This window comes from Microcaecilia unicolor, chromosome 9 (genome assembly GCF_901765095.1).
Source record: "Microcaecilia unicolor chromosome 9, aMicUni1.1, whole genome shotgun sequence".
Classification (NCBI taxonomy): domain Eukaryota; kingdom Metazoa; phylum Chordata; class Amphibia; order Gymnophiona; family Siphonopidae; genus Microcaecilia; species Microcaecilia unicolor.
In genome coordinates, this window is record NC_044039.1 from 208,481,721 (window position 1) to 208,503,745 (window position 22,025).

At 45.8% G+C, this 22,025-nt stretch overlaps 1 protein-coding gene across 1 annotated transcript in view; it reads left to right on the forward strand.

The window, feature by feature from the left end:
- The window catches only part of RPS6KA5 (ribosomal protein S6 kinase A5), a 183,826-nt gene that overhangs the window by 15,151 nt on the left and 146,650 nt on the right, over positions 1-22,025 (forward strand). Inside the window, exon 2 of the mRNA XM_030215299.1 lies at positions 14,771-14,842. Coding sequence (XP_030071159.1) covers positions 14,771-14,842 — 72 coding nt within the window. The remainder of the gene's footprint in view (positions 1-14,770; positions 14,843-22,025) is intronic.

Sequence of the window (22,025 nt, forward strand, 5' to 3'; positions counted from 1 at the left end):
TTCTCTCTCAAATCATGTCGCCTTCTCTCAGCTCTCTCCCTGAATACCTCTCACTATCGCTGCCTTTCGTCTTCACTCACACAGCTACATTCCCAGTTGTTCCCATCACTCAGCCTCTCTTCCCTTTAGAGCTTTCAGTTCCAGCTCTTTACAGCAACATTCTCTCTCCCAGCCAGTAACCCCTTTCAATTCCCTTTACACCTTCATAGCCCTCTCTATTCCTCTCCCAACAGCTTCTCTACCAGTGCCTGCCCTAATCACCCAATCCTTCTCCCCTTACAGTTCTGTTTTGATTCTTCTAGCCTTTTACAGAAGTATTGTTACTCCAAACAGTAACCCCTTCCTGTTCTACTACTACTACTATTTAACATTTCTAAAGCGCTACTAGGGTTACGCAGCGCGGTACAATTTAACATAGAAGGACAATCCCTGCTCAAAGAGCTTACAATCTAAAGGACCTATGTACAGTCAATCAAGTAGGGGTAGTCAAATTGGGGCAGTCTAGATTACCTGAAAGGTATAAAGGTTAGGTGCCGAAAGCAACATTGAAGGAGGTGGGTTTTGAGTAAGGATTTTTAGTTATTTTTTGCTCATTTTAAAGTTTCCTTTATTTTCCATGCCTTAGGCCGCGTTTAGGCCTACTCTCTGGCTGGGTCTTTCCCATTAATTTTTCTGTGGTGCCTTGCCTGTTTTTTCAGGCACCATCACATCTTTTGATTTCGCTTTGCAGGCTTTTCCTTCCATGTCCATTAAAGTTCCCAATAGCTTTAAGCGCTGTTCCCAGTGCAATTGGATGATCTCTGGCAAAGACACCCATTCTTGGTGTCTTCAGTGCTTAGAGCCTGACCACAGCCCTGCCAAATACGTCCTTTGTCTTTGGATGAAGACACGGACTCAGGTTGCCAGAGACACTCAACGTGAGAGGAGTTTTGGAGCCAGATCTGAGTGCTCGACATTGAGATCGGAGGCGTCGGCTTCGACGTTGAAGACTGCATTGAGGCATCGGTCTATTTGGCAGCTTTGAGACCCATAGACACTGGGAGCAGTGGTGCATCGAGTGGGTCGCTACCTGTCTCAACGCCAACGCCCTGAGGCGACATGAGAATTTGACATCATCCTTGTTGACATGGAGGAGTCTCAACGCTAATCAGGCAAAGGCCAAGAAGCATTGGCATCAGTCCTCGACGCGTGATGTCGGGAGGGATCCAGCACCCAACAAGCATCAGTAGGGGGAGGATTGTGCCCCCTCTATCCAGGAGGTGTCATTGCGTCTGTCTCCAGCCAACCAGGATTCGGCTCCTGTTTCAGATCCATCATTTCTGCAGTCTATCTTGGAGCCGGTGTCCCAGACTGTCCCGGTCTCGGCCCTCGAGCGTATTCGGGCCTTGCTCCCTCAGCTGCTGGATGGCATTCTGCAATGGTATGCATTGGTATCAGGGGTGCTTGTGCTTGCCATACAGCCCATTTCGGCCCCGCTTGGCCCTCAGCGTGAGGTGTGGCCTCAGGCGCTGCATGCAGCCCCAGTGTCGATTGCCACCCAATCCAGTACCCCTTCAACATCAGTGGAGGAAGCTTCACCAGAGTCGAGGTGGGAACCGACTCAATGCCCCACTCAAGGACATGGCTCCTCCAAGTTGAGGCAGGCTTGGTCTCGGCCCTCCCATGAAGAGTGACTGGTACCGATGAGAAACACTCATGGGAGTCAGAGGAGGATCCAAGGTACTTTTCGAAGAATGAGTCCTATAGTATCACCTCTGAACCCTCCCCTCTGCTTGACAGGAGAAAGTTTCCTCTGTAGAGCCTTTCATTTCCCTCTTTTGTGAAGGAAATGGCTGATGCTATTCCATTTCGTTTGGAAGTGGAGAACGACCCCAAGGCTAAGATGCTCGAGGTCCTGGACTACAAGTCCTCTCTTAGGGAGGCTGTGACTGTCCCTCTCCATGAGATCCTCAAAGAAGTCCTCGATAGGAACTGGAAGTCTGCTCTGTTGGTCTCTGTCTCGCCCAAGAAGATTGACACCCAGTATCGGATCCACAGCACACCTGGTTTGGTAGACCTCAGTTGCCTCACAATTCCATGATGGTGGAATCTGCTCTCAAGAGAGTCAGGAGTTCTAGAGACTGTACCTCTGTTCCCCCAGGCAGAGAAGCTAGGACCTTGGACTCTTTTTGGGGGAAGAAGATGTTCCAGGCCTCAATGCTCTAAGAATGTAAGAGTAGCCATACTGGGTCAGACCAATGGTCCATCTAGCCTAGTATCCTGTTTTCCAAACAGTGGCCAAGCCAGGTCACAAGTACCTGGCAGAAACCCAAATCATGGCAACACTCCAAACTACAAATCCCAGGGCAAGCAGTTGCTTCCCATGTCTGTCTCAATAGCAGACATGGACTTTTCCTCCAGGAATTTGTCCAAACCTATTTTAAACCCAGATACACTAACCGCTGTTACCACATCTTCTAGCAGTGAGTTTCAGAGCTTAATTATTTGTTGACTGAAAAAAATATTTCCCCCAATTTGTTTTGAAAATATTTCCATGTAAATTCCTTGAGTGTCCCCTAGTCTTTGTACTTTTGGAACAAGTAAAAACTTCTTTTCATTCTACTCCTCTCAGGATTTTGTAGACCTCAAATCATATCTCCCCTCATCAGTCTCTTTTCCAAGCAGAAGAGACCTAACCTGTTTAACCTTTCTTCATATGAGAGGAGTTCCATCCCCTTTATCATTCTGGTCATTCTTCTTTGAACATTTTCTAAATCCATTATATCTTTTTTGAGATACAGTGACCAGAACCGAATGCAGTACTCAAGGTGAGGTCGCACAATGAAGCAATACAGAAGCATTATAGTATTTTCAGTCTTATTCACCATCCCTTTCCTAATAATCCTTAGCATCCTGTTTGCTTTTTTGGCCACCGCCACACACCGAGCAGAACATTTCAAGATATTATCTACAATGACACCTAAATCTTTTTGTTGGGTGCTGACCCCCACTGTGAACATTAGCATCAGGTAACTATGATTCGGGTTATTCTTTCCAATGTGCATCACTTTGCATTTGTCCATATTAAATTTCATCTGCCATTTGGATGCCCAGTCTTCCAATTTCCTAAGGTCTTCCTGCAATTTTTCACAGTCTGCATGTGTTTTGATAATTTTAAGGTGTCCAACCTTAGGGCGAACTGGCAAAAGATTATTCCTACGTGTTCTGGCCTGGAGGAAGGTCTGTAACTGCTCACAGGTGCTGTATGGCAGCCCTATCAAAGCAGTATCTAGTAAGGCACTCCTTATCAGTGAGGTCCAAGAACTGTGTCCTTGGCCTAAATATTCTCCGACAGACGTATCTCCTCCTAGCCAGTGGTGTGCTGGTAAATGTTTAACAACAGGCTCTCTCCCCGGTCCACCTCTGTGCCCCCCCAAATTGCAGAGCTGGCTATAGCCGGGGAGAGAGCCTGTGGGGGGGGGGGGGGGCAATGCATTACTCCAGGAAAAAAAATGATCCCAGGTTCCAATCTAATTCATGTTTAATGTGGGATAAAATGCCATAAATAAGTAAATATAAACTTTTAATGTTGAGCACCTGATTCTCAAAGTGGACATATTCCAAACACTATAATGAAAATAAAATTTTTTTTTTCTAACTTTGTTGTCTGGTGACTTTGTTTTTCTGATCATGCTGGCTCAGTATCCGATTCTGCTGCTATCTGTCCTCTTAACTCCGTTTCCAGGGCTTCCTTTCCATTTATGTCTTTACTTTCTGCCTTTCTTCTTCATTTCTTGCCCTACATCCGTAAGTAAAAGCTGGGTCCTCCGCAGACTTGACTGTCCAGTGGATCCAGCTTCTGCCTATTTTCTTCATCCATGTGCAGTTTTTCTCCTATATTCCTTTTTCCTCATCTCATCTCCTTCCCTCTCCTCCATCCATGTCCAGCATTTCTTCTCTCTCCCTTCCCTCCCCTCCATTGTTTTTATTCTTCCTTTCTATCCCGGGAAGAATTGCCCCTCTCCCACAATGGACATGTGTCCAAATGGACGAGGGGAGTCTCCCAGAAGGCTTAAAATATATCCCTCTAACATGACCTCTTTCATCTGACTCCTGATATCTGTGAATATCAGTAGATGTGTAAGGGTCCTACCTATAACTAATTTAGGCTCAGGAGGTTAAGCATCCTGCTAGTCATTAGTTAAGAAGGAGAGAAGACAGATAGCAAGGGTAATTACCTTTATTATATCTTATCACAATAGCACAGTAGGATCAGGAATACAAGCAGATAGGTGGACGGCCGGACAGCAGTTTGTGTAGCAAGTCAGAAGGTCTTCTGGTACGCCCAAAATCTACCCACCTTATATATTCTCATATCTCAATTCTAAGTAATGGGGCCCATAAGCTACCATGTTAAGTTGTTTATCCCAAGCTAGCTGACCACAATCTTGCCCAATTGCAAAGTTGACACCCCTTTTTCTTAATCATTTCCTTGCACTTGGCATGATGCATTCATTTCTCAACTTGTTTTTCTAACTTAGATTAGAGAAAAGTCCACTTTGTAACTGATAGTTTCCATTTTAATTCTCTAATCTTCCATTTTGTTTCATTTTTTCCTTGACCTAACTTTCCAATTTAAGTCATTCAGGCCTTTTCCTAAGCCTGACAACTACACTTGGCTTTACCATCAGGCCTCTATCTGTGCTAACAACTAGGCCATACTTTTCCAGTAAGCTCCCAGTTTTGTCAGCCATCAGATTTCTGACTCAGCCAAGGTCTGTAATGGCCTGAGCTCTATGACTGGGCCCTTCACTATTCCAGTGGGGGGTCTCTGGCTGTACCATAATTATACACCATCCACCCATATCCAGAAACCCTCCTCTCCCCCTGCCCTCTCCTCCGTCCACCCACCCATGTCCAGCAACTCTCCTCTCCCCTCCCCTCCATCTACCCATGTCCAGCAACTCTCCTCTCCCCTCCATCCACCCATGTCCAGCAACTCTCCTCTCCTCTCCCCTGCCCTCTGTCCAGCAACTCTCCCCTGCCCTCCCTCCATCCATATCCAGCAACTCTCCTTTCCCCTGCCCCCTCCATCCATCCGTACCCAGCGATTCTCTTCTCTCCCCTGCCCCCCTCCAGCCATCCATACCCAGCGATTCTCTTCTCTCCCCTGCCCCGCCTCCAGCCACCCATACCCAGCGATTCTCCTCTGATTACCTCCGTCGAAGCGGCCACATGATTGAAAGCCCTGCCCATCTCTAGCCTTCCCTCGCGGAAAGAGGAAATAAAGGCAAGACTCTGAGGGAATGAACTCACGAAGGGAAGGCTAGAGACGGGCAGGGCTTTCAATCGTGGCCGCTTCAACGGAGGTAATCGGGAGAGAGGAGAATCACTAGGTGGCGCAGGCAAACGAGGGCAGTGGTGGGAGGTGAGGTAAACGGGGTAAGCATGGCTTGTGGCGCCCTCCTGCCATGCTTACTTCGTTTACCGGAGCCAGCTCACCGTGCTGAACAACTGGCTCACAAGATCTTTAAAAAATTAACAACCGGCTCTTGTGAGCCGGTGCGAGCCGACACCAGTACACCACTGCTCCTAGCCCTCCTCTCCAGACTGTCAGCCACATCCAACAAAGCATTCAATTAATGTGCAGGTGTCCCACCACAAGTGCAACTCTCAAACCCCAGTGACACCACTATGCACACCTCTACCTACTCCACCAAGTAAGACACTGAACCACCACCAGCATCATCACACAGCACTCGCAAACACTGCAGCAACACACAGTACACTGGGAGAATGGGACTGGACAGACACAGAAACACAGCACAGAGGCACAAGGAGAGACACAGTACAAGCAGGTAAAGAGATACAAATGGAGGTTCAAGTGTTTGGGGACAGTGAGGGTTTGGTGGGGCCAGGACACAGCAGAAGTGTAGGAGTCTGATAGAGTACAAGGGATGGGTGTGTCTGGGTGGCTAGCAGGTTTGCGCAAGGAGTGCAGGAGATGTCATGAGATAGGGAGGAAGCACAGCAGCAAATGTGAGGCACAAAGGTTTTAGACTGGGGCAGACAAACAAAGCTAACAAACCACTCAGCAACTCGCTTTATAGCAGGTCTAAATTTTTCATTTTCATCACAAAACGTCTCCCCACTATCTGTTATCACTGACAAATGTCCATCTTGTAACACTGTCCATGACACACTCCCAAATTGCCCCTTCTCAAAACATCTTGGGCATGCACACACCACTCAGTTTTCAAATTTTCGGTTTGATTATGGCGATTTGAGCGTTTTCACCAGAAAAATGTCTATCTGGGCTCTTTCAGATGTTTCTTTGCTTTGAAAATGAGCACATTATATGTTAAAACAAGCATGGTAGGATAAGCAGTATTTATAAATACCAAAGAAATGGGTATAGTATTTTCTTTTTATGGTGACCAGTGCAAACACTCTGTAGAACATTTGGGAGAAAGAACAATTCACCAAATTCAGTCTTCTTGTATGAAATCTTTAAGTTGTTGGGTCATTCTTTTTTTTTTTTTTTGGGGGGGGGGGGATGTATTTGAAAGGGAAATCTGTCATGGTGAGTGCTTAAACCAAGTTTGTGCCAGATTGAGATTAGAGGACAAGTGATGTCTTATTCAAGTTAGTTTCTGAGCATGATGTCAGGCTTTTAAGGAGATTTGGTTGTGAGAAAGTTATGGCTCTGGCTATGTTACTAAATGGTGTGAAAGGGAAGGACAATAAATGAATGGGTTTAAAGAATAATTCTGTCGTTCATTTTTAGTATGGATCAGAGGTCCACACTTTTCAATGTCACAGCTGTGTAGCTAGCTTAAGAATAGCCAGGCTGCCACTCTCTTTGAGTTGCATCAGTCTTTCTCCTGTCTATAAGTTTAAGCTATAAAGTTCTACTTCAGGTATGCTGCACTATTTCCCCCCCCCCCCCCACCCCCATTTTTCTTTATTGTCAGCCACATTAAGGAATTTCTGGCTGGTCACATGCTCTGATGGTGCAAATGTTGCCAGGGCAACTCAGCTACCTGGTATAACTTGTTACAAATGTAATTTACTGAGAAGAGGTATGGCAAGGACACCAATTGCAAGCCTCCAGCACATATGAAAGACCCAATTTACAAGTCTCCAGCACATATGCAGCACCTATGATTGGTCCAGGGTAGAGGAGAGGTGGATGCTCACCACAGTCTATAAAACCACGCTGCAGACAAAGAAACTCTGAAAAACTAGACATGCTTGGAAAGATAGTTTCAGATCTGTCAAATGGCCTATTGTTTTTCCCAAAGGGGGTGCTCTCCCCCCTCCGTAGAAACTAATATCTAAGAATCTTTCTTTTTCTTTGTTTCTTTCTTTCTTTCTTTCCCTCTCTCTGCTCTGGGACCTTTGTATGAGGAATAAGCTTTCCTTCCTTCTTTTTCTCTTCTTTATATAATTAGTCTAATTACTCATAATTACCAGAGGTACTGATGTTAGATTTTGCAATTGTTTTACAACTTTAAACTGATATCTGATGCTGTGCTGGTGGGTGAGTAATAAAAGACTTTTAATTCTCTGATTCCTGTACAATTTTTCTATAATATTTTGTAATATTTCGTAACATGTTTAGAGTATAGCAAACCAAATGCGCAGCCTAGTACACTCCCTGTTCAAATTTTGAAAAAACTGAGTTTTAATTTCTCAAAAGTAGCAGCAGGGAGGACACAAGTATTATGAAAAAGTATGTTAGATTCAGGGGGCTTTAATTTAATTATATCATTCTTGAAGGACAAGTAGACCAGTTGTATTCTCACATCTGGGTGATATCATCTGATGGAGCCTGGTGCGGATGCTGACTAGTGAGATGATTGTAAAAATTTCTAGAAGTGTCCTACCGCATATGCAGTGGTGCCTTCCCGCCCGACGCTCGGGTCCCTCAGTCTTTGTTTTTCCACAGTATAGGGAGGACACATCTTCGTGTTCTTTTCACAGTGAGGCTTTTTTATTGCAATGCCTTCCCATGTGGGTATTTCCCCCCCTTTTGCAATTCTTTTAGCCATAATCTTTATTTTATTTTGTTTCCTTTTAGTTTTTTAGTATTTTCTGCTTGTCAAGTTTCCTTTTTTGTGAGTTGCTAGACCCACTTAGGCTGGAGTACCAATTTCAATTTGAAAGCTGCCCCTTCTTTTACAGTTCACAATTAAGGAGTTTAATTTGGCTCCAATTCTTTTTTCAATGTCTAAGAAGATACCCAGTGGCATCAAAAGGTGCGCCCAATGTAATCAGGTAATTTCCATGATGGCCCCGCACTCTTGGTGCATTAGTGTTATGGCCACTCACTGCACAGGCATGACCCCCAGGACACGTGCCTGCCTGCGCTGCGATGGTCCCACTTCTGCTTAGCAGCAGTAGCAGCGGGTCATTCGGGAACTAGACTGATGTCAGCCAGTGACTCTTGGGGCTAAGCAATGATGTCAAACGCTGATCCCCTTGATCTTCGGGCTCCGCGCTATCCCCAGGGCCTCAGGTAGGTGTTTCACTGGTGCTCCGTGGGTGCTGATGTGTCTGTTTGCTTCCTGATTCCAGTTGTCTTCTGCCTGTTCTGAGCTGAGACGAACCTCAACTGTGCTTGTCTGCTGCCTGACCTGGACTGGACCTTAACCCTTCTGCTGCCAGCCCTCACCTGGACCGGACCTTGACCCTGTCTGTCTGCTGCCTGCCCTGACCTGAGTCAAACCTTACATAAGTATTTCCATACTAAGACAGACCAAAGGTCCATCAAGCCCAGCATCCTGTTTCCAACAGTGGTCAATCCAGGTCACAAATACCTGGCAAGATCCCCAAAAAGTACAAAACATTTTATGCTGCTTATCCCAGAAATAAGCAGCGGATTTTCCCCGTCCATTTTAATAATGGTCTATGGACTTTTCCTTTAGGAAGCCGTCCACACCTTTTTAAAACCCCGCTATTAACTGCTTTTACCACATTCTCTGGCAACGAATTCCAGAGTCTAATTACACATTTCTCCGATTCGTTTTAAATTTTCTACTTTGTAGCTTCATCGCATGCCCCTTAGTCCTAGTATTTTTGGAAAGAGTAAACAGACGCTTTACGTCTACCCGTTCCACTCCACTCATTATTTTATAGACCTCTATCATATCTCCCCTCAGCCCTAGCTGCTTTAGCCTTTCCTCATAGGGAAGTCATCCCATCCCCTTTATCATTTTTGTCGCCCTTCTCTGTACCTTTTCTAATTCCATTATATCTTTTTTTGAGATGTAGTGACCAGAATTGAACACAATATTCGAGGTGCGGTCGCACCATGGAGTGATACAAAGGCATTATAACGTCCTCATTTTTGTTTTCAGTTCCTTTCCTAATAATACCTAACATTCTATGTGCTTTCTTAGCCATCACAGCACACTAAGCAGAAGGCTTCAATGTATCATCAACGACGACACCTAGATCCCTTTCTTGGTCAGTGACTCCTAATGTGGAACCTTGCATTACGTAGCAATAATTCAGGTTCCTCTTTCCCACAAGCATCACTTTGCACTTGTTCACATTAAATGTCATCTGCCATTTAGATGCCCAGTCTCACAATCATCTTGCGATTTAACAACTTTGAATAACTTTGTGTCGTCAGCAAATTTAATTATCTCACTAGTTACTCCTATCTCTACATCATTTATAAATAAGTTAAAAAGCAGCGGTCCCAGTACAGACCCCTGGGGAACCCCACTATCGACCCTTCTCCATTGAGAATACTGACCATTTAGCCCTACTCTCTGTTTTCTATCTTTTAACCAGTTTTTAATCCACAATAGGACACTACCTCCTATCCCATGACTTTCCAATTTCCTCTGGAGTCTTTCATGAGGTACTTTGTCAAACGCCTTTTGAAAATCTAGATACACAATATTGGCCGGCTCACCTTTATCCACGTGTTCGTTCATCCCTTCAAAGAAATGTAATAGATTGGTGAGGCAAGATTTCCCCTTCACTAAATCCATGTTGACTTTGTCTCATTAATCCATGCTTTTGAATATGCTCAGTAATTTTGTTCTTTATAATAGTCTCTACCATTTTGCCTGGCACCGATGTCAGGTTCACCGGTTTATAATTTCCCAGATCACCTCTAGAACCTTTTTTAGAAATCAGCATTACATTGGCCACCCTCCAATCTTCCGGAACCATCTTGATTTTAAAGAAAAATTGCATATTACTAACAATAGTTCCACAAGTTCATTTTTCAATTCTGTCAGTCCTGGAGGATGAATACAATCTGTTCCAGGAGATTTGCTACTCTAATTTGTCAAATTGCCCCATTACATCTTACAGGTTTATAGAGCTTTCATTCAGTTTCTCTGACTCGTCAGAGAATACCATTTCTTGGACCAGTATCTCTCCCAAATCTTCCTCAGTGAAGGCCGAAGTAAAGAATTAATTTAATCTCTCCACTGTGGCTTTGTCTTCCTTGACTGCCCCTTTTACCCCTCGGTCAGGATACTATCCAGTCCCTGTCTCCACAACCTCCAGCTTCAGCCTGCTCTTCTAGGTGGTTTTTGAGTGGGCCTAGACAGTGACCCTACTACCCTCAAAGACATAGGTTTCCACCTCCTCATTCTGCCCAGCAGCACCAGGCCTAGTGCTCTCTGCCTTGCCAATCCCATCAATAGAAGTCCCAGCTGGCTCCCCAGTCAAAGCAAGGGATGAGCGTTTGACTGACTCAAGGAGAGCATAGTCATAGTCCAATTAACCTTCCCGGATAGTAGAGAGGGAGGCTAAATTTTTCCAGCAAAGATGTCTCCTTGTAACCTCCAACTGGAGAGTTCTTCAAATAATCTCTTGGTTACGCCCTGAATTGGCGTAAAAGACCACCAAGTTGCCCACTGAGAGCATCGTTCATCAGCTCTTGGCACAAGCAGGTACTTGTAGAGGAAATCTCTGCTCTTCTACAGGCTAATATGATCGAACCCATGCCACCAGGGGAAGAAGGAAAGAGATTCTATAAAAAGTACTTCCTTGTGCCCAAAAAGACAGGGACCTAAGGGTCCTGAACAAATTCCTTGTCAAAGAAAAGTTCAGAATGATGTCCCTGGGTACTCTACTTTCCATGCTTTAGGAAAAAGATTGGCTATGCTCTCTAGACTTAAAGGATGCTTATACTCACATTTTGATACTTCCCCGTCACAGTAAGTTTCTCACATGCTGAATATGGAAACACCACTACGAGTATTGCGTTCTGTTTGGCTTCATGTCATCTCCTAGGGTATTCACCATCCCACCGATATTCAAAACTATTTAACCGGCCTGGACTGCCTTCTGACCGGTTAAATAGGGTTTAAGCACCTAAATGCAAATATTCAGTGAGAGATAATTGGTTATCTCCCACTGAATATCCCGGTTAGTGGATAGCTGGTTAGGCACGGATATTCAGCACCTAACCGGCTATGTTGAGCAGTCAAATTAGGTTGCTTAAATAGCAGGCCTATCTTTGACCACTAGAAAGTTAACTGGTTAGCACTGACTATTGGCATAGCCAGTTAACTTTTTAGCGGCCAAAATAAACCTGGATATTCAATGCCAATCTCTGGATATGGCCTGGCATTGAATATCCTGGTTTAGCACTGGCGGCGGACAGCCCCCACTGCCAGCTTAATATCAGGCCTCAAGTAGTTGCAGAGTGTTTGCGTACACTGGGAGTATATGTGTTTCTTTAGCTGGATGACTGGTTGATCAAGAGCATATTGCAGGAAGGAGTGACAGTCAATGTGCCTAACTATTCAGGTGTTGGAGCTATTAGGGTTCATAATAAACTAACCCAAGGCCCACCTTCTCCTGGTTCAGCATTTGCAGTACATAAGAACCCTGCACAATACATTGCAGGCTTGGTCTTTTCTTCCCCAAGTGACAGCAGAGGCCTTGATAACACTCGCCTCGCAAGTGGATATGCAAAAGTCCGAAGCTGCAGATCACAGCTCAGCAAATGTTGAGATCAATGGGCTACATGGTCTCAACAGTGGATATCACTTCCATGGCATGTCTGCATTTGAGAGAGGCCCAGTGGACCCTAACTGGATGGGAAATAACCATCAGCAAACAAACTATTTCGAATTAGCTAGCAGATTGTATCTCCTTTACTTATGCCCAGGCTGGGCGATGTCGGTAGCCCACTTGAGGTCAGCCTCCATAGCGGAGATTTGCAAAGCTGCAATGTGGTCCTCTGTCCACACATTCACATCTCATTACTGCCTTGAGCAGGATACCAGATGTGACGGCTGGTTTATTTATTTATTTATTTATTGCACTTGTATCCCACATTTTCCCACCTACAGTGGGGGAAATAAGTATTTGATCCCTTGCTGATTTTGTAAGTTTGCCCACTGACAAAGACATGAGCAGCCCATAATTGAAGGGTAGGTTATTGGTAACAGTGAGAGATAGCACATCACAAATTAAATCCGGAAAATCACATTGTGGAAAGTATATGAATTTATTTGCATTCTGCAGAGGGAAATAAGTATTTGATCCCCCACCAACCAGTAAGAGATCTGGCCCCTACAGACCAGGTAGATGCTCCAAATCAACTCGTTACCTGCATGACAGACAGCTGTCGGCAATGGTCACCTGTATGAAAGACACCTGTCCACAGACTCAGTGAATCAGTCAGACTCTAACCTCTACAAAATGGCCAAGAGCAAGGAGCTGTCTAAGGATGTCAGGGACAAGATCATACACCTGCACAAGGCTGGAATGGGCTACAAAACCATCAGTAAGACGCTGGGCGAGAAGGAGACAACTGTTGGTGCCATAGTAAGAAAATGGAAGAAGTACAAAATGACTGTCAATCGACAAAGATCTGGGGCTCCACGCAAAATCTCACCTCGTGGGGTATCCTTGATCATGAGGAAGGTTAGAAATCAGCCTACAACTACAAGGGGGGAACTTGTCAATGATCTCAAGGCAGCTGGGACCACTGTCACCATGAAAACCATTGGTAACACATTACGACATAACGGATTGCAATCCTGCAGTGCCCGCAAGGTCCCCCTGCTCCGGAAGGCACATGTGACGGCCCGTCTGAAGTTTGCCAGTGAACACCTGGATGATGCCGAGAGTGATTGGGAGAAGGTGCTGTGGTCAGATGAGACAAAAATTGAGCTCTTTGGCATGAACTCAACTCGCCGTGTTTGGAGGAAGAGAAATGCTGCCTATGACCCAAAGAACACCGTCCCCACTGTCAAGCATGGAGGTGGAAATGTTATGTTTTGGGGGTGTTTCTCTGCTAAGGGCACAGGACTACTTCACCGCATCAATGGGAGAATGGATGGGGCCATGTACCGTACAATTCTGAGTGACAACCTCCTTCCCTCCGCCAGGGCCTTAAAAATGGGTCGTGGCTGGGTCTTCCAGCACGACAATGACCCAAAACATACAGCCAAGGCAACAAAGGAGTGGCTCAGGAAGAAGCACATTAGGGTCATGGAGTGGCCTAGCCAGTCACCAGACCTTAATCCCATTGAAAACTTATGGAGGGAGCTGAAGCTGCGAGTTGCCAAGCGACAGCCCAGAACTCTTAATGATTTAGAGATGATCTGCAAAGAGGAGTGGACCAAAATTCCTCCTGACATGTGTGCAAACCTCATCATCAACTACAGAAGACGTCTGACCGCTGTGCTTGCCAACAAGGGTTTTGCCACCAAGTATTAGGTCTTGTTTGCCAGAGGGATTAAATACTTATTTCCCTCTGCAGAATGCAAATAAATTCATATACTTTCCACAATGTGATTTTCCGGATTTAATTTGTGATGTGCTATCTCTCACTGTTACCAATAACCTACCCTTCAATTATGGGCTGCTCATGTCTTTGTCAGTGGGCAAACTTACAAAATCAGCAAGGGATCAAATACTTATTTCCACCACTGTATTTGCAGGCTCAATGTGGCTTACAAAGACCTGTTATAGCAGTCAGGCAGTTCTGAAGAATTTGTTGTCTAGAATCCAACCCCCTTCTCTCCTAGGACCAATTTTCTTTGGTTTCAGGCTCCATCTTCACAACTAGTATGTAAATAGTTTCAAGTTAATTGATGATTCAGTTCCCTATTATCCTAGCATTGTTGTTTTCAGTGAGCCTGGTAGCTAGAGATTCCCAGATGTGAGAATATAACTGGCCTGCTTGTCCTTGGAAAAACCGGTTACCTGTAGCAGGTGTCCTTCAAGGACAGCAGGCCAAGTATTCTCACATACCCTCCCATCTCCTTTTGAAGTTGTATTATTTAGCTATTTTACATGACTGAGGGACCCATTCTTGAGCGTTGGGCAAGAAGGTACTGGCGCATGTGCAGTGGGACACTACTAGAAATTTCTACAATCATCTTGCTAGTCAGCATTTGCACCAGGCTCTGTCAGATGACATCACCTAGATGTGAGAATACTTGGTCTGCTGTGTTCGAACACCCGCTATAGGTGAGTAACTTCATTCTATGTCCAGAGACAAAAAGAAAGCATTCAACATTTTTCAAAGTCAGACTTGATTTCCCTGTTGTGATCACCAGAATTAAGTACGTTCAACTCTATCAAATTACTAGACATATTTATCCCAAAAGGAGGCATGAAAGACCAAGCTGGTCAGATTATAGAATAAACAACTAATCAAAGAGAATGCGAACAGTCCTCAAATGCATTGCAGTATATTTCATTGCATTAGTGGAGACTGTTTCTGATATATGCCAGTCAAATTGGGATCTTGATGTGACTGCTAATTTTAACATGATTTTTGTTCTCTTTTGTTTAGCTAATTTAACTGGATATACAGAGAAGGTGGGAATTGAAAACTTTGAACTCTTGAAAGTGCTTGGAACAGGAGGTAAGATTTAGTTTTCAGTTATCTTTGAGGACAAGCAAGATAAGACAAACATACAATTCGGTGATGTCAGTGACTGCACTGACACATGGAACATTTCTTGCAAGCTAAGGAAAAGACCAAGAGTGAGAGTTTCCACTGAGCCACCCTTGCATGGAAGAAGCCTCTTATTCTCTTTTTGTTCAGGACATGCATTGCGTTTTGGCACGAGTGGGGAATCATCTTTTTTGTGGTTTAGGCTTTCTCCGAGGACAACCAGGACAGTGGTATCCTTACACTTGGGTGAAATCATCCTGATGGAGCCAGGTATGGATGCTGCCTAGCACACTGTATCTTTAAAAGGCTTTTGGCAGTGGCCCCACCGTGCATGTGCAAGTACCTTCCTACCTGATTCACGAGCATGGGACCCTCAGTCTAGTTTTTTTCCATGGAGCAGGAAGGTTGCATTTAGTAGATCTCTCCCCCTCAGCACTCTTTTTTTTATTTTTGCAAATTTTGTGCCTTCCCGTGTGGGTCATTTTGATAATTTTCTTCATAGATTACTGAGGATGCATGTGGATTTGACAACATAGACCTTCGATGCATGGTGCCGGGGTGACGGGGCATTGGCATAGCCAGCACCCAAGAAGTGTCGGCGCCAAGAGGACTGCTCCCCCTCGGTTATTCTGATGCCATCTCCTCAGTCCCAATACAGCTGGGACGCCGCTTCTGATTCGGCACTGGCAACTCAGCAGGCCATATTCACACCGACTCTGACACCAGCCGTACCGATTCCAATTACGGACCATGTGAGAGAGGAGTTGGCAGGTTTGCTTCAGCTTCAAAGTGCTCTGGCATCGAGGTTGCTTCCGCCAGCTGTAGCACTCAGCCACTGTGACCTTGAGGCCCATGCTTTGCCTGGGGAGCGGTCCCTGACTCCTTTGTCTCGAGGGGCATTGGCGTTAGTACAGACTCATGCACTGCAACGCTCGATGTCGGTGGAGGAAGCTCCCTCAAGGCCGAGAAGTGAGCATGCACCTCGGCACCTGGTTCTCACTCCTTTGTCTCGAGGGGCATTGGCGTTAGTACAGACTCATACACTGCAACGCTCGATGTCGGTGGAGGAAGCTCCCTCAAGGTCAAGAAGTGAGCATGCACCTCGGCACCTGGTTCTGATGCCTAGACATCATTCCAGCCAACCAAGTCAAGTGCAGGCTCAGATGTCACATGAAGACTGTTTTGTTGAGCCTGATATGGACTGGACATGGGAATCTGGGGAAGAGCTAGACTACCTCTTGGAGGAGGGGTCTTATAGCATACCCTCAGATCCCCTCTTCACCTGATGTGAAGAGGAAATCTCTACCTGAACCCATCTTCTTCATCCACTTTGTGAAGGAAATGGGATACTATTCCCTTTAAGTTGGAATTGAAGGAGGAATTTAGGGCTGAGTTATTTGAGGTCCTAGAATTTGATTCTCCGTCTAGAGGTGCTGTGACTGTCCCTCTGCACAGAGTTCTCAGAGATGCAAGTAGAACCCAAGAAGCTAGATTCCATGTGTCAAATCCAAAAGGCTCCCGGATTCGATAAGGCTCAGTTGCCACACCACTCCCTCTTGTTCGAATCTGCTCTCAAAAGGGCCAAGAGTTCCAGATCTAATGCCTCAGTGCCCTAGGCAGAGAGGCTTAGACTTTGGATTCTTTTGGGAGGAAGGTTAATCAGACTGTGATGCTCATTTCCTGCACCCAGGACTACCAGCTCTACACAAGCATTTATGTGCAGTGTGCTTGCCTTTGCAGACTGTCTCCCACAGCAACAGGCTGCAGAGCTTCACCAGTTAGCCAAAAAGCAGGAATGTTGAAAATATCTGGCCAGGGGCAATATTGCGTCCAGACTCTCCACTTTAGGTGTGGGGATGTGCAGACTCTCATGGCTGTGCATCTCTGACTTTGAACCTGCAGTTCATGAGAGGTTAGTGGATGTTCCCTGCCGGGTCTTCCAGCAACGTCAACAAAATTCACAGCCTGCACCTCAGTCAAAAAAGGGGAGAAGTTTTTGACTGGCTCCGGGAGAGCATAGCCGCCATCAAAGTGTCCATCCCGCACGACCTGCTGGTAGGAGGGAAACTGAATTTTTTTTCCCAAGAAAGGTGGCCCTTTGTAACCTTAGACCGGTGGGCTCTCCAAATAGTTCAGATGGGATATGCCCTCAATTGGCAAAAGAGATCTTCAAATTGTCCTCCACAGGCATCATTTTTCAGTGTCCAGCACGAGCAGGTACTTGCAGAGGAACTCTATGCCCTTCTCCGGGTACATATGGTCGAGCTCATCCCACCAGAGCAAGAAGGACAGGTATTCTATTCCAGGTACTTTCTCGTGAATACAAAGATGGGGATTTCATCACACCCTGTACCTGAGGGGCCTGAAACAAATATCTGGTCAAGGAAAAGTTCAGGATGATTTTCCTAAGCATTTCCCATGATTCAGGAAAAAGATTGGCTGTGCTCTCTGAATTTGAAGGATTCATATACAGTGGGGGAAATAAGTATTTGATCCCTTGCTGATTTTGTAAGTTTGCCCACTGACAAAGACATGAGCAGCCCATAATTGAAGGGTAGGTTATTGGTAACAGTGAGAGATAGCACATCACAAATTAAATCCGGAAAATCACATTGTGGAAAGTATATGAATTTATTTGCATTCTGCAGAGGGAAATAAGTATTTAATCCCTCTGGCAAACAAGACCTAATACTTGGTGGCAAAATCCTTGTTGGCAAGCACAGCGGTCAGACGTCTTCTGTAGTTGATGATGAGGTTTGCACACATGTCAGGAGGAATTTTGGTCCACTCCTCTTTGCAGATCATCTCTAAATCATTAAGAGTTCTGGGCTGTCGCTTGGCAACTCGCATCTTCAGCTCCCTCCATAAGTTTTCAATGGGATTAAGGTCTGGTGACTGGCTAGGCCACTCCATGACCCTAATGTGCTTCTTCCTGAGCCACTCCTTTGTTGCCTTGGCTGTATGTTTTGGGTCATTGTCGTGCTGGAAGACCCAGCCACGACCCATTTTTAAGGCCCTGGCGGAGGGAAGGAGGTTGTCACTCAGAATTGTACGGTACATGGCCCCATCCATTCTCCCATTGATGCGGTGAAGTAGTCCTGTGCCCTTAGCAGAGAAACACCCCCAAAACATAACATTTCCACCTCCATGCTTGACAGTGGGGACGGTGTTCTTTGGGTCATAGGCAGCATTTCTCTTCCTCCAAACACGGCGAGTTGAGTTCATGCCAAAGAGCTCAATTTTTGTCTCATCTGACCACAGCACCTTCTCCCAATCACTCTCGGCATCATCCAGGTGTTCACTGGCAAACTTCAGACGGGCCGTCACATGTGCCTTCCGGAGCAGGGGGACCTTGCGGGCACTGCAGGATTGCAATCCGTTATGTCGTAATGTGTTACCAATGGTTTTCGTGGTGACAGTGGTCCCAGCTGCCTTGAGATCATTGACAAGTTCCCCCCTTGTAGTTGTAGGCTGATTTCTAACCTTCCTCATGATCAAGGATACCCCACGAGGTGAGATTTTGCGTGGAGCCCCAGATCTTTGTCGATTGACAGTCATTTTGTACTTCTTCCATTTTCTTACTATGGCACCAACAGTTGTCTCCTTCTCGCCCAGCGTCTTACTGATGGTTTTGTAGCCCATTCCAGCCTTGTGCAGGTGTATGATCTTGTCCCTGACATCCTTAGACAGCTCCTTGCTCTTGGCCATTTTGTAGAGGTTAGAGTCTGACTGATTCACTGAGTCTGTGGACAGGTGTCTTTCATACAGGTGACCATTGCCGACAGCTGTCTGTCATGCAGGTAACGAGTTGATTTGGAGCATCTACTTGGTCTGTAGGGGCCAGATCTCTTACTGGTTGGTGGGGGATCAAATACTTATTTCCCTCTGCAGAATGCAAATAAATTCATATACTTTCCACAATGTGATTTTCCGGATTTAATTTGTGATGTGCTATCTCTCACTGTTACCAATAACCTACCCTTCAATTATGGGCTGCTCATGTCTTTGTCAGTGGGCAAACTTACAAAATCAGCAAGGGATCAAATACTTATTTCCCCCACTGTACCCACAGATACTTTCCAGTCACCAGAAGTACCTCATATTCTTTATAGGGAAACACTACTTTCAGTATTGCGTCCTGCCATTTGAACTCATGTCTGCTCCCAGAGTATTCACAAATGTCTTGCAGTAGTCACAGCATCGCTACGCAGACTGGGATTGCATGTGTTTTCCCCACCTAGACGATTGGCTGGTCAAAAATACATCACGGGAGGGTGCTCAAGCATCAATACAGAGAACTATCCCGGTGCTGGAGCTGCTAAGGTTTGTAATCGAGCACCCCAAGTCCCACCTACACCCAGTAAAGCAATTGGAGTATATAGGAGCCCTGCTAGACAGAGCACAAGCTTGAGCTTTTCTCCCCCAAGATCAGACGACTGTTCTCATTTCAATCTCTGACCAGCTTCGCAGCAACCAGCAGGTTACAGCTTGGCAGATGTTAAGACTGTTAGGCCTCATGGCCTCTATGGCACATCTCCATTTCAGGAGGGCCAAGTGGACTCTGGCTTCTCAGTGGCATCAGGCCACAGGGAACCTGGTTGATGTCATTGAGGTCACGCCACAGTTCAAATAATCGCTGGTGGATAATCTGGTCCAATTTGACTCTGGGACTCCCATTCCAAATTCCACCTCCACACAAAATTCTGACCACAGATGCATCCTGCCTGGGGAGCTCATGTAGATGGGCTTCACACTCAAGGGACTTGATCCTCCCAGGAGATCACTTTTCATATCAATCTCCTGGAACTTCGGGCAATTTGGAACGCTCTAAAGGCTTTCAGAGATCAGCTTGGGAACCAAATCATTTTGATACAAACGGACAATCAGGTTGTGATGTACTATATAAACAAGCAGGGGGTGTGGGATACTACCCCTTGTATCTGGAAGCAGTCAAGATGTGGCAATGGGCCCTCAGCTACGGCATGATGCTCAGAGCTGGTAGGCAAGGAGAACAGTATGGTGGACAGGTCAAGCAGGGCCGTGCAACCACATGTGGTCTCTCAGCATGGGTGTGGCCCTCAAGATCTTCTGATCGTGGGGCACCCCCTTGGTGGATCTCTTTGCCATTCACCTCAACAACAAAGTCCCTCAGTACTGCTCCAGAAACATCACATGACACACTAGCATCAAATGCCTTCTTCCTACACGGGGGGGGGGGGGGGGGGGGAGACTATTCTGTATGCACATCCTCCCATACCTCTAACAGGGAAGAATTTTTGTTGAAACTCAAGCAGGAGAACCATGATCCTAATCGCATCCTGCTGGCCAAGACAGATCTGGTTCCCTCTACTTCTGAGTTATCCTCCGAAGAAACATGAAGGTTGGACTGTTTTCCGACTCTCATCATGCAGAAAGAGGGGTCTCTTCTGCATCCCAACTTCCAGACCCTGGCCCTCACAGCCGGGATGTTGAAAGCACAGAATTTGCCTCCTTGTAGCTACCTGAGGGTTTCTCCAGGATTTTGCTGGCTTCCAGGAAAGATTCCACTAAGAGGTGTTATACCTTTTAAGTGGAGGAAGTTTGCTAACAAATGTGAGAGCAAGGCCCTAGATCCCTTTACTTGTCCTACAAAAAACAGAGTCAGTGAGCTTCAGGCCCTTGTAGCTGATCCACCTTACACTAGATTCCATCATAACAGGGTAGTTCTCCGCGTGCATCCTGAGTTCCACCTTAACCAATCAGTTGTCTTGCCAGCATGCTTGCCAAACCTCATGCCCATCTTGACAAAAGTGCACTTCATACCTTGGACTGCAAGCGAGCCTTAGCTTTTTTTCTGGAGCACACTAAAGCCCATAGACACCCACCCAGCTTTTTGTTTCTTTTGACCCAAACAGGATGGGGACAGCCATCGGTAAGCGCAAGTTGTCCAATTGACTAGCATATTGCATCTCCTTCTCTTACACTCAGGCAGGGCTGACTCTTGCAGGCCATGTCACGGCTCACAACATCAGAGCCATGGCTGCATCAGTAGCCCACTTGAGGTCAGCCTTCATTGAGGCTGTGACTTGGTCTTTGGTCCACACATTCACTTCTCGTTATTGCCTTGAGTAGAATACCCAGCGCGACAGTTGATTTGGCCAGAAAGTCCTGAGGCATTTGTTTGGTTTGTAGAATTCAACTCCACCATCCTAGGGCCCCATTTTATTCTGTTCCAAGCTTTACCTCCCCAACCAGTTTGTATATAAGTTAAGGTTACTTGGATTCAAGTTAGTATTGCCATTGCGAGACTCTGTTGTCCTAGAGTTGTTGTTTTCGGTGAGCCTGGTAACTAGGGATTCCCAAGTGTAAGGATATTGTTGTCCTGCTTGTCTTTGGAGAAAGTGAAGTTACTCACCTGTAGTGGGTGTCTTCGGGGGACAGCAGGACAGGTATCCTTACATCACTCCCACCTCCCCTTGGAATTGAACTCTTCCCCCCCCCCCCCCCCCCCCGATATTCAAAACCATTTAACCGGCCAAGAATGACAACTGGCTAGTTAGTACTTAACTGGCTATCTGCAAATTTTCAGCGGGACGTGGCCAGCCATGACCCAAAATTTGCGGTTAGTAGCTAGGCGATATAACTGACTATCCACTGATTTTTTTTTTTCAGTGTGAGTTTTGGGGCCATATTTGGCCATGTGCATATCTGGTATATTTTTAGCAGGTTTGAATTTGACCAGCCAGCGCTGAATATCGACTTGGCTGGTATATCTTTGGCCAGTTTGAATTTGACCAGCCAAAAAGAAACTAGATAATTCAATCCCAGTCACAGGAAATGGCTCGGCATTGAATATCCGGCATCACCACGGATCCCAGGAGTTAACTGAGCTAACTCCCGTGGTCTGAATATCGGCCCCTTTATTTTTAGCTATTTTATGTTACTGAGGGTCCTGCGCTCGCACGTCGGGTAGGAAGGCACTCGCGCATGCACAGTGTGTTCGTTGCCAAAAAGCCTCTTAAAATATAGTGTGCTGGTCAGCATCTGCACTGGGCTGCGTCAGGATACTATCCTGCTGTCCTTGGAGAACATCTACAGGTGAGTAACTAGTTTGTTTTTGTACTTCAGAACATGAAATAAGCCATGGTGAATCAGACCAAGGTTCATTGAG